This window comes from Erpetoichthys calabaricus, chromosome 4, assembly GCF_900747795.2.
Source record: "Erpetoichthys calabaricus chromosome 4, fErpCal1.3, whole genome shotgun sequence".
Taxonomy (NCBI): Eukaryota; Metazoa; Chordata; class Cladistia; order Polypteriformes; family Polypteridae; genus Erpetoichthys; species Erpetoichthys calabaricus.
The window spans coordinates 50,574,497-50,588,388 of record NC_041397.2 but is presented as its reverse complement, the minus strand read 5'-3'; the positions used below and the strand labels follow the sequence as shown (position 1 = coordinate 50,588,388).

The window sequence follows — 13,892 nt, the reverse complement described above, 5'->3', positions numbered from 1 at the left end:
TTCGGCGAACAAACTGCCTTCTGCTACAGCCAAATATTTCAAATTTTGACTCCTCAGTCCAGAGCACCTGCTGCCATTTTTCTGCACCCCAGTTCCTATGTTTTCGTGCATACTTGAGTTGCTTGGCCTTGTTTCCATGTCGGAGGTATGGCTTTTTGGCTGTAACTCTTCCATGAAGACCACTTCTGGCCAGACTTCTCCGGACAGTAGATAGGTGTACCTGGGTCCCACTGGTTTCTGCTAGTTCTGAGCTGATGGCACTGCTGGACATCTTCTGATTTCGAAGGGTAATAAGCTTGATGTGTATTTCATCTGCTGCCAGTTTCCTTGGCCGACCACTGCGTCTACGATAGATACTCAACGTTGCCCGTTTCTTTGTGCTTCTTCAAAAGAGCTTGAACAGCACATCTTGAAACCCCAGTCTGCTTTGAAATCTTTGTCTGGGAGAGACCTTGTTGATGCAGTATAACTACCTTGTGTCTTTTTGCTGTGCTCAATCTTGCCATGACATGAAACTGTCTTCCACAACCTCACCTTGGTAGCAGAGTTTGGCTGTTCCTCATCCAGTTTTAAGCGTCCTACACAGCTGTTTGTTTCAGTTAATGACTGTGTTTCAACCTACGTGTGACATTGATGATCATTAGCACCTGTTTGATATAATTGGTTGATTATACACCTGACTATAATCCTACAAAATCACTGACTTTGTGCAAGTGTACCTATAAGAACTGATGCTGGTTTGAATGCAAAAGGTAGTAACCCCAAATATTGATTTGATTTAGATTTTTCTTTTGTTCGCTCACTTTGCATTTTGTAAATTGATAACAATAAACAATCATTATTTATATTTCTGACAGCATTCTTTGTTTACAGCATTTTTTCACACCTGCCTAAAACTTTTGCACAGTATTGTATATATATCATATATACATCCTCTTTAATAAAACCCCTGTGTGCATCCATGTGTCCGTGTGTGTATGTCTTCTGGTGAAGTGCACATGCACGGGGTACTCTTTAATAAAGGACATCATTGCTAGTAAACCTGTATACTGTACTGCTATGTCTCCCGCAGTGGTAGAATGTAAAATACCAATGTTACTGCTATGTGTACTGTAATTCATGCAAGCGCATTTTCATTGCCAGAAGCCTTAGAAGGTGCAGGGCGTTTCGGCGGCATCTTGGGGCTTTAACCCTTAAACCGCCACATACTTGGGGGTTAATGCATCCCTGGATGCCAAATATTTTTTTGCTGCACTTTAATTAAACGTCACAATTCAGGAACATGTATTTCTTTTCATGCAAAGAGCATCACAATTACTGCAACACTGATCATTTTACACATTGCTTAATGAACTGTAAAAACTATTTAAAAAAAAAAAAAAAAAAAAAAAAACTACTGGAACGATATGTACAAAATGCAACTGACGCCATTGATGAAATTCAGTAAATCACAGAGCCAACTGCGCTTGAACTGGCTGCACTCAAGCACACAGAGGTAAACGCTGATACTTGCAGGCTAGTCTAGCACAACGGCTGAATCCCAGAGACAGTGAGCCTGCAGTGCTGTAGGGTGTCACGCTTGGGTCAGAGAATTGCACAGAGTTTGTAAAGACAAGAACTTTATTCAAACACTTCAAACAAACATGTATCTTTCAGAAGTAAAATACAAGCTCCGTATTCGGTCAGTTCTTGATTAAAGAATAGACAAACACCATAGGGGAGCACAATGGGAGTGGGGACCCCCAACAGGAGAAGAGGATGTCTGGGGGAGGAGAGAGAAACAAAGCTATCAGCCAAAAGGACAAGTGCTGTTCAAGCTTTTAAGTATGCATAGCGTCGTGCGAGAAGCATATCACACAACAGAGCAGCCGCAAGTAAGGGAGCAATGTGAAGATAGTCTATCAGCATTTTAAGAGGGTTTTTTTGAGGAGCGTCTGTGTCTTCTAGGGGTGCGTTCAGCCCCCCTGCTCACAAGGGGCTGGCAGTGGTCGTGAGCTGACTGATCAGCTCCTGCTTGCCCGCAAATTGCACTGGGAAACGACTATAGCCGGTTGTGGTGGTTTAAGGGTTAAGAGGAACAAAACGGAAGACACAAGAACACTCCGCTGGAGATGCATCACAGTCAAATCAGCAGCAAGGAGAAATGAATAACGCTTTAGTGGTCTAGTGCCGCTCACATTTACACTGTCGAAGACGGCGATTTATTTATTTTTATGGTGGAGATTCCAGGAATGCACCCAGCCTTGGCCCGACCCGCACACACTCACAAACGGAGACAAAAACAAAGCAAACCGGTAATCAAACAGCAAATAAAGAATGTAATGAAAACGAAGTAAATGAAAACAACGATTCCACCCCTGTTCCCCTTATGGCAATTACACATTAAATACAACAAAGCACAAACAAAACACACACAGTAAATCATGAAAAACAGCAACGGATGAAATGTAATGATGAAAATAGATAGTCCACAGATCCGCACATTGAATGGGAATGTAAAGATAGTCCTACCACTAGTTCCTGAGATGGTGAAGACAGGTGGACGGGTTCAGGAGCGCTCCTTTCTTTGCAGGATGGCCATGAATCCACTTACAGCCCTCATGTACACAGGCAGACGGCAGACAATCCAGACACCAACCACGAAATGATCCAGGACAAAACGAATAAGTACAGATAACCCAACAGAAGGCAGGCAGAGAGACATGAACTTGAAACACAAATTACAAAAACTTTTTTTTTTGCTTTTGGTCACCGGCCCCCTTTTTAAAAGCTGCGCTGACATCCTTTGATCCCAGCACCCTCAGCAGAAGACCAATCGGAGCCACTGTAGGGACTCCTGGGAGTTGCAGTTTCAAATTCTATTGGCTACTTTCACCATCCCAGCGTTTTCCTCTACAGTTGCTTTCTGTTTTCTCTACAGTACAGTATTGCCGCGAAAAAAACCATAACAATTGCGGAGGATATTTGCGGTTTCTGCTAACAATTATTAGATAGGTTCTAAAGAAAAATCTGCGATCGACTGACGCTGCGAAATCTGAACCGCAACTTCACGGGGGTCTACTGTATATTAATTTTCCACATTAAGTTGCACTCTAAAGTGAAGCACTTTTTCTAAATTTTAAAAAATAGTTTGCTAACTCTTGTCTTTTGTAGTATAACTTATGGGTAGTAGAGTCCAATTATTTAGAAAAGCCTTAAAACTTACCAAATATGTCCTTTATTCAAGGCAAAAATGGTATTGAGTGTTGATCCGCGACTTGAGATTACATACATATTGCAAAACAGTGTGTCCATGTCATTTTAAGAATGTAAAAAGCACAAAACAAAGAAATTGTTCTGACGTTCAACCTTTTAAAAGGAGATCGGCTGTGCACTTCATTCTGCCACTTGTCTTCCTCCACTGCGTCTTTTAGGGCCAGATTGTGGGTTCAATTTAGAGTTTCATCACCAAGCACCTTTATTGACATTGAGTGCTGATGCCCAGATGTGAATTGCTGTCTTTAGGCCATAATAACTGAAAAAGTGACACTTAAAATTGTTTGTGTTCTTTCACTACATGAAAGCTAATTTCATTATTTCGCAAATATATTACTTCCTTCTGATGGATTTAAAAGGGGTTATCTGGCTTCTTCAGCAGCTGCTTTTAGTATGCCGCCCAGATATTTGGTGGTGACGTGCTCTTCACAGTTTAGTCTTTTTTTCCTGCTCATGCATGCCATGACTTGGATCTTTCAAAAATCTAAGGCTTTTATTAAAAATACCATAGATGTAATCCGTTCACTTCAGATTTTTTGTTATTTGTACAACATTAAGTGAAACTCAACTGCTGTTTTCACTGTGCTGCCACTTGGCATTAATCTCACTTGGTAGGCTATGTAAAACAACAGCACAGGATGTAATGGGTAAAATGTGAGAGTTGTTTAGGAAAAAATAAACATATGATTTGAGCGCATACCTCCCTGTTATTACAAGCCTTGGCTGAGCGCATCTGTTGGAAAAAATAGAATTGCAAAAGTAGGATTATAAGCAGAATATAACTTGGTGCTGGGGGCTTGTTGGAGTTGTCATAACTCCTCCCATGACAATGGCAATGAGCAGGCAAGCAAACAGGAAATTTGTTCTTACCTCAAGAAAATATAGCCCCAAGAATCTGTGATTAAAGTAATTATTTATAGTTTCCTTTGCCTCTCACAAAGATACTTCATAAACACGAAAGGTATGTTTTCTTAAATCAGAAATTTTGCTGCTTCAAAGTGGGAATGTTTGGTCAGTTTTAAGGCATTTACCTGTTGACTCTGGTACCATTCATCCCCATTATAAGCTGCAAGAACAAACAATGTATTTTTAAAAATTATTAAAAAAAAAATAAAAACCACTTCATTTTAGAATACAACTTTTATGGCAAATGTAATTAATATATGCAGTGATTGTGAAGAAATAACTTTGACTTGAACAATACTAAACTTACTTCTTCAGAGCAAAGCCTATCAGAACTTCCCTGATAACCTCTAGCCCTTTGTTACCATTAAAATCAGTTTGCAAACAAGATTTACAAAATTGTTTACTAAAAAACAATACTAACAGCTTAGTTTGTGCTTACTTACTCTGAAAATGCAGTAAGTTATTTCTTGGCTATCAATGACACCTTCTATTTGAAATAATAAGTAGTACTAATAATGGAGAAAATCATGTATGATAATATTCAATTATATTCTCAGAAAATGGTTGGATAGCATAAGTAGGCAGTAGCAGCAGCAATAGTAGTCATAATAATCATCATTTCTATAATATGAAAAATTTATGCAATCGTGACATTTAGTCCTGTCAAACCATTTACAGGAATGTATGACATTTATATATGGTCTGACAAATGTTTTTGAACTATTGAAAGTGAGTGAAAATACTTTTGACATACATTTGTGACAAATTGTTTTTATAAATTCCTTGGTTTTGTTTCTTTTTCTGTCTTAAGTTATTCTTTTTTTCTCTTTATGTAGCTGCTTAATTCACTGGAAGAAAAAATGAAAGCTCTATTGCATAGCAATATTAAAAAGATAAAAAGGTATGACATGTTTTGCATACTGAACAACTAATGATTAAAGACTTGTATATCAGTTTGTACCATTTATTTGAAAATTGTGTGTAACTGTGAAATCTTTAAGCCTTTCTTATTTCAAGAGTTTTCTGTCTCCTATACAGTAGGCATAGCTCCCCAGACCACTACCACAGTTTGCTGTTATAGTTAAAAGCTACCACATAGTTCATGTTTTGTTGCATTGTTAACTTTCATTTTAATGGAATTTTATTATTAGAGGAAATTTTTAAAAGTCCAGCTTTAATAATGATTCCCTTCCTTGGCATATATTCATGGGAGTTCACCTGTCAACAATTCTCGGCGGCGCAGAGCACTGTGAAATCAGTTATCAGGAAATGGAGGACAGACAAATATACCCAGAGTGTTGGAAGAACATATCTTGCCCCAAAACTCTGCAGCCGATCAAGAAGAAAATTGACCAGAGAAGGAGTTACAGGACCGAAAACAACTCTTAAGAATTTTCAGAGAGTGATAAGTGAGATGGGAGAAACTGTCACCCAGTGCACAGGCACTCCACTGATATTGCAGAGTGGAGACTAAGAGGAGGAGGTCATTTTTTGTACAAATCTCACATAAAATCCCATCTTCATTTTATTAAAAAAAAGAATGTTGAAAAGCACTGAACCTGAGTGATTTTTGTTTAAAGCAAATCTTCACATCATAACATCATGCCAAAACTGGTGAATAGTGATGGCAGGCTTATGGTGTGGAGTTGTTTTTATTGGCGGGGAATCGTAGGCTCAACAAGCAACGAAAAATGGATGAAACCAAATGGAAAGAGACAGATGGAAAATCTTTTGTACGTTCTGTAAAAGATAAGAACACAGAACAGTAATTCATAGACTGTGATTCCAAGGCACCAAGCCTAAACAGGTCTTGCATAGTTTAAAATAAGAAAGGAAAACTACTTGAGACGCCTTTCAGTAGTTTGACTTGAATCGCATATAATACATTTCTGCTGTAGATTTCCAAACATTGCTGTATGCTGTCACTCAAATAGTAATCTGCAACAGTTGGAGCAGTTTTGCAAGGAAAAGTGAACAATTTCTAAATCAGGAAAACAGGTTATCCCCAGCCACAAACGATTTAAGGCCATAATAGCTACACAAGGAGTAACTGCGTAGTATTCTTTTTTTTTTTTTTTAACTAATAAGGGTGAATATTTTTAAAGCCAGATTTTTCAATTTTTGTATTTCCAATTTTTTTTTCATAATGGAGGCGATTATGGACAATCTAAATGTAAAATATTCTTTGTTAACCATAAAATCCAGTTTAAATTTGTAGGAGCTTTTCTTTTGTAACACAGCAAATTGTGGTAACCGTACTGGAGGAAGGAGGCAAGTACATTATATTCCCCCTATAGATCTGATTATGAGAGAGATGGAAATAGTTCAAATGCATGATCTTCAGGTTGAGTAACTTACCCTCCAATTAGAGTTGAAGTTTGCTTGACATATTTTTGGAATTCAATTTTGGAAAAGATTTCTTTTCCCTTTTTTTTTTTTTGGGTAAACCATATTAACACAGTTTGTAGACCTCGTAACAGTATTGTTTTAATTGTATTTTAACAAATGAATCTCAGAAATGTGCATGTCTCTAAAATCATGAATGTAGAAGTTGAAGGTTTTTTTTCTGTGAAAGTAAAAAGATACGCATGATGTTTAAGCAACGTTTGCCTAGATTCTGCATTGCAGAATGTTTGCATCAGTCAGCAGTTCTCTCAGTTCAGATGTCTGCATTACTGTCGTCCTCAGGTTACCAGCTCTCATCCGAGGTGGAGCTATTGATCGCTACTGGCCTACAGCAGATGGCAGACTTGTAGAGTATGACATAGATGAAGTTTTGTTTGATGATGACTCTCCATATCAGAATATTAAAATTCTTCATTCACAGCAGTTTGGAAACATTCTTATCCTCAATGGGGATGTTAGTAAGTAAAATTTTTTTTTTTTTTAGATCTTCTCATTCTGGATTCATTTTAAAAGAAACATCAGTTCTTATAACAGTTATGTAGGAATAAACATCTTCTGAAATATACATAATTTATGATTTGTGATATATAATTAATAATTATATGTTCATGTTCATTTCAGTATTTTTTGTCCCCTCCTTCTCTCTAGATTTAGCAGAAAGTGACTTGCCATATACCCAGGCCATTATGGGCAGTGGAAAAGAAGATTATGCTGGGAAAGAAGTGCTGATTCTTGGAGGAGGAGATGGAGGAATTTTATATGAAGTTGTCAAGTTGAAACCAAAGATGATTACCATGGTGGAAATATCCTTTATTTGTTGACAGACTGAGGAAAAAAGCTTGTTAGAGTTTTCTCATTTGTGGAAGAGACTCTTGCAAAGGGTGTTTCCTGTTTCATTTGGCATCCCTTTAAGATAGATTATCCTTTCCTATCCATGGGGACTACACCTCTCATCAGATATACAGTGGTGTGAAAAACTATTTGCCCCCTTCCTGATTTCTTATTCTTTTGCATGTTTGTCACACAAAATGTTTCTGATCATCAAACACATTTAACCATTAGTCAAATATAACACAAGTAAACACAAAATGCAGTTTGTAAATGGTGTTTTTTATTATTTAGGGAGAAAAAAAAATCCAAACCTACATGGCCCTGTGTGAAAAAGTAATTGCCCCCTGAACCTAATAACTGGTTGGGCCACCCTTAGCAACAATAACTGCAATCAAGCATTTGCGATAACTTGCAATGAGTCTTTTACAGCGCTCTGGAGGAATTTTGGCCCACTCATCTTTGCAAAATTGTTGTAATTCAGCTTTATTTGAGGGTTTTCTAGCATGAACCCGCCTTTTTAAGGTCATGCCATAGCATCTCAATTGGATTCAGGTCAGGACTTTGACTAGGCCACTCCAAAGTCTTCATTTTGTTTTTCTTCAACCATTCAGAGGTGGATTTGCTGGTGTGTTTTGGGTCATTGTCCTGTTGCAGCACCCAAGATCGCTTCAGCTTGAGTTGACGAACAGATGGCCGGACATTCTCCTTCAGGATTTTTTGGTAGACAGTAGAATTCATGGTTCCATCTATCACAGCAAGCCTTCCAGGTCCTGAAGCAGCAAAACAACCCCAGACCATCACGCTACCACCACCATATTTTACTGTTGGTATGATGTTCTTTTTCTGAAATGCTGTGTTCCTTTTACGCCAGATGTAACGGGACATTTGCCTTCCAAAAAGTTCAACTTTTGTCTCATCAGTCCACAAGGTATTTTCCCAAAAGTCTTGGCAATCATTGAGATGTTTCTTAGCAAATTTGAGACGAGCCCTAATGTTCTTTTTGCTTAACAGTGGTTTGCGTCTTGGAAATCTGCCATGCAGGCAGTTTTTGCCCAGTCTCTTTCTTATGGTGGAGTCGTGAACACTGACCTTAATTGAGGCAAGTGAGGCCTGCAGTTCTTTAGACGTTGTCCTGGGGTCTTTTGTGACCTCTCGGATGAGTCGTCTCTGCGCTCTTGGGGTAATTTTGGTCGGCCGGCCACTCCTGGGAAGGTTCATCACTGTTCCATGTTTTTGCCATTTGTGGATAATGGCTCTCACTGTGGTTCGCTGGAGTCCCAAAGCTTCAGAAATGGCTTTATAACCTTTATCAGACTGATAGATCTCAATTACTTCTGTTCTCATTTGTTCCTGAATTTCTTTGGATCTTGGCATGATGTCTATCTTTTGAGGTGCTTTTGGTCTACTTCTCTGTGTCAGGCAGCTCCTATTTAAGTGATTTCTTGATTGAAACAGGTGTGGCAGTAATCAGGCCTGGGGGTGGCTACGGAAATTGAACTCAGGTGTGATACACCACAGTTAGGTATTTTTTAACAAGGGGGCAATTACTTTTTCACACAGGGCCATGTAGGTTTGGATTTTTTTTTCTCCTAAATAATAAAAACCATCAGTTAAAAACTGCATTTTGTGTTTACTTGTGTTATATTTGACTAATGGTTAAATGTGTTTGATGATCAGAAACATTTTGTGTGACAAACATGCAAAAGAATAAGAAATCAGGAAGGGGGCAAATAGTTTTTCACACCACTGTACTATCTGGGTCAAGTATGCCAACATGTCTTTTACACAATATGGTATACTTTTTATTATCTAGTCCACAATCTGACTCAAGGTTCAGGTTTTCTTGGTTATACTCAATATTTCCTGCCTAGTGCAGTTTTTACATGTATAACATTATTGATTTTAGTTATTTGATCATAAGGGATCAGTGTCCCTGCTTTTACAACAAATATATTCATTAATTTTGAGTTCAGGCTAAAGTTTTGTTTTGTCTTGGTACTTTCCCCTTTTGTATTATTAATATGTAGCCTTTGTCAGAATGCCTCAAATCTCACAGACCACTGTTTATAAGTATTGTACCATATAACGTCTCCTCACCTTTCCTTCTACATCTATAACCTCAGGCAATTAGGTGTAGTAAAAGACAAGCAGGAGTTAAGTTACAACTTAAATAATGTTATATTGATAATATTCATAAATAACAACATGCAAAGTACATTTGAATATTGGCAACCATACAACCTGATAAATGGTGATGTGTAGTTTCAGGTGGCACACAGACTTGTTAGTTACTTAAAATGTCTCTAGTTAAGTCCTCATTTTTGGTCAGCTTTCTTCAGAACAGGCCGCATGCCCGTCTCAATATGCCTGCCGAGCTGTGCTCTTCATTGTGTTGTCCTTTTCATTTCATGGTGTGTGAGATGCTCCTTTTTCAGTTGGGGGGGGGGGGGGCGGGGTTTAAAGCAAGCAAATTTATAGATTTTCTGTCCAACCCCTAGAGCCAATAGGGTGTCATGGTACTTAAAGGTTTCTGATACAAGCCAATTCCAAACAGCCATACTTCAGAACAATGGGGCACAGAATACCTTCACACCTTCCCCCAAAACCATTTGTTAAGGTGAAGCTTGCCAGCTAGGCAGTCTGGCTTTTCTGTGGAGGTTGATTGAGAGAGTCCAGAAGAGAATCATTTGCCAAATTTGTTTGAGGCACTCCCCCACCCCCAACCTTGTCGTAAAAGTCATTATCCTAGACTTATTTTGGGGTAAGCATGAATGCTTCTCACTATTGTAATACTAATATTACATTGCTTTGCCTAAGTTACAAATAAGGGCATACAAAATATTTATCAACTTGTATGCAAAATTTCACACCACAAGTATTAAGCTGTTTAACATTAAAATATCAATTTCTAGTTATGCTTACGATAAACAGGTCTCTTTCTACATGATTTAGCCTGAAAATGTAATAATTTTGAATAAATCTAAGTCTGAAATACAATAACAAGGTGCAGATTAGTGTAGGTAACTTGTGATTTGAGCTCACTTGTCAGTTATTGCAACATATGCTAAGTGTCATCTTTGTTGAGATTTGTTCAATCCTGTGACCTGGGCTTGACATAAGCCATGTTCACATCACTCTGCCCACTTTCTTACACCAGTTTCAGGTGATTTTCCTGGAACAGAAAGGAACATAATAATAGAAATACAGTATATAGTGTTTAGCAGAAAGAAGATGCAGTATCAAACATTCCCCCTATAAAAATCTACAGACATGCTAGTGTTCCACATCTTGATTTTCACAGTTTCAGGAAGTGTAACTGAGCGCTATCATCCACAATGATCTTTTATGTATGTGACTAAGCCTGTAGTTTTGATAGCTAAAACTAAAACCATTTTCTTTGCTGTGCATTTTCCTGAAACCAACATTTAAAAAGCAGTTTAGCTTTGTGCCAAATTTATTTCTTTGTCATTATTAATTAGGCCCATTATCTCCAGTGTATTTGGACACGAAATGGGCTGAAGCAGACAAAGATTAAGTGAAACATTGCTGTGACCTCAAATAATCTTTGAAAATTTTGATATGAGTCAACAAGACCGTGCAAGCTGTTGGAACTCCTTGGGTGCTTTGGTCTTTTTAGTCTGCAGCCAAAGTATACAAAAAAATCTAAAAGTAAATAGCATAGTTAATGGCAAGAAAACTTAACCCAATATGAAAGCTACCAGTTATGAATTGCATGCACTTACAGTATTAACTATCTGCGACTGATTAGAAAATATTTCAAAATATATTCAGAGGTCAGTATTGACAATGATTTTGCAAAATGGAGTCACAGACCGCATTGAGATTAACCTAATGCTGATGCTGCAGTTTGCTAGAGACATGATTGATTGATTGATTAATTATTAATTAATTCAAGAGGCGAGTTCTTCAAGGAAAGGAGTTCTCCCAACAGAATGGGTGAAGAGAACTTGCAATTCTGGAGTAGCTCTGCTCCAACGCTAAATTTATTTCTTGTCCAGATTAGATGTTAATTTAATTCCTTAATCTTAATTTACATTGACCAAATGGTAATAGATGGATGTCGGAAACACATGCGCAGAACATGTGGAGACGTCTTAGACAATCTCACAGGAGACTGTTACCAGGTATTGTATTTTTTTTTTTTCATAAACATTGCATTTTAGGCATGATGTGGGGGGGGTTTGAAGATCTGTAGAAATATTTTTAGGGTAGAATCACTTAGTTCAAGCGATTTCACAAAATTGAGTCTTTGGACATTTTCCATTCAATTTATTAATCATAGAATGTTGTGCAAAAAAGTATACATAGAATATTAAATGGTACAAAGAATTAGTAACAAAATTACATTTTGTTCCGGCTTGTTTCTGTGTAACTGAAATTTTGAGTAGAACCTTTAGGGTATAGTGCATATTAAAGAGGAAGTTTGGTTTATCCAAATGAAACAACCCTGTTAAAAAAGGAAGACCACAAGGAACTTTATCAACTCTATAAAATGCACATCAGCTGATTGTTTTAGCTGCGTGACTTAGGACATACAGCACAGATGGAAAACTCCTGAGATCTCAGGCAAGATTGCACAACGTATTTCATAAACAAGGTGTCAGCATGCCAACAGGGACCATGTGGCTTATTAGAGAGATGTTTTTGGGGAATAAAAGATACACAGGTGTACCCACAAGCAGTGCTAGTTTTCTAGTTGGTAAAAAATAATGAATGTGGTAAGATAGATCAAAATAGTGAATACAGTTGACAGCTTACCACAAAATTTTCAATGTTTCTCCCATTTGTATTCGATTTTAGGATGGGAGACAAAAAACTACATTTGAAACTATGAAACTAATAAAGAAAATATATAAATGTATACATTTTATAGGAATTTGTCACAATCTGATATTTTTTTACAGCAGTTTGTGAAATAAATAATTTTCAGAATTGTTGGGTGTACATATTTGACTACATTACAGTAAGTATATTATAAAAGCTTTGAGGATGGACATATATCTCACAAATAATGTGAGGCAAAATGCACATTTTAATTTCTTGAATTTTTGGGATTTTTAGATATCTTTTGACTTCTTCCAATTTACAATCCTTACTTTGTAGATGGCTGTGCAATGTATTCTTGTCTATTGTACATTTCTGAATAGTTATTTAAAAAGGTATCTTTTTTTGTAAGGTTTTAGTTGAAGACTGTGTCCCTGTTTTAAAGAAATATGTGAGTGAGGGGAAGACTTTTGATTATGTTATAAATGACTTGACTGCGGTACCCATTTCAACAGCTCCAGAGGAAGGTGAGGACAAAATGTTGTTGCACTTTTTATCCTTCTTGAATTTGCTAGCACATGTTAAACTTAACATAAAAAAGGGAAATATTTTCTGCTGTTGTAGTTAATTAAATTCAGCCATCATCTGACAGTATTTCCTTAGCTGTCAGGAATTAAGAAAAATGGTCAATTACTTAACCTGCCATTTATTGACCAGCTATTATCAATGTGGTAACCCTGTAAGGCTCTTTTATAAAATAGAAAAGAGTGAAAAGTAAAGAACTTACTGTATTATTTTTATATGGTAATATAATTTTAGACCTATTCTGTGTAAAAGAAAATTAGTGCAGAATTGCATTTCATTGATGGTAGACTTACACATCAATATGTTTTTGTTTTCCATATTCACATAAAGTTAACTGGTTGGAAAAACAATTGCCAATCAATAAAATTTAACTTAGGTTGGCATAATAGCACAACAGTTAGTACAGCTACCTCTGTAGGGCCGCCTCCAGGAGGGTCATTTAGATGGCTAGGTACTTCCAAACACCATGTTAAGCCCCAACCTTGCCATTTGGATCTGGAGCTGGCGCTGTGCCTCACAACTCCAGGCACATTGACTTCATTCTCAGTTGAGTGACTCTCTCTCTGTTGTCTTACGTTTTTCTCTGAGTTCACCTGACATGCCCATCCCAAAGCTTTGCATGTAACCGACTTAGCTCCAAGTGTCGGTCTGTAGTTCCTTGATCCTGTAATAGAATAAGAAGCTTCAAATCATATATTGATGGGTGGAAAATTTAACATCTAGTTCAAGTGATGACTACTTTTTGTTTGTTTTTTTTAATCTCTATACATTTATTATTCTAATTCTGAAATATTACATTGTTAAATGATAGTTTAACATTATGTTAATTGTACTAATACACTTTGCCTTTGATGGTATCATCAGAGTATATTGTTTTGGATGTTATTTTTGGTTTTCAAATAAGAGATCTGGGAGGTGGGGAAATTAAAAGTACAGTAAGCAGTATTCAAATTCAGATTTATGTGTCAGGGTATAGTTGGTTGAGGTTCATATTTTTTCATTTATTATCTGTTGTATTACGTTCACATTTTTTTTGTATGCTTTTATTTTTAATAATGAAGAAAAAAATACAAATATCTACTTGCCATCTATCCTCTTCCATTTAATACAGCTCTGCTGTTACC

At 37.1% G+C, this 13,892-nt stretch overlaps 1 protein-coding gene across 2 annotated transcripts in view; it reads left to right on the top strand.

Moving 5' to 3' along the window:
- Positions 1–13,892, top strand: part of sms (spermine synthase) — an 844,074-nt gene that overhangs the window by 85,719 nt on the left and 744,463 nt on the right. For both annotated transcript variants that reach the window (XR_007934830.1, XM_051926930.1), the window contains exons 4-8: positions 4,998–5,062; positions 6,850–7,025; positions 7,216–7,372; positions 11,456–11,543; positions 12,596–12,710. Coding sequence is in view for 1 of the 2 variants with exons in the window: in XM_051926930.1 (XP_051782890.1) it covers positions 4,998–5,062; positions 6,850–7,025; positions 7,216–7,372; positions 11,456–11,543; positions 12,596–12,710 (601 nt within the window). In the remaining variant the exon portion in view is untranslated. The remainder of the gene's footprint in view (positions 1–4,997; positions 5,063–6,849; positions 7,026–7,215; positions 7,373–11,455; positions 11,544–12,595; positions 12,711–13,892) is intronic.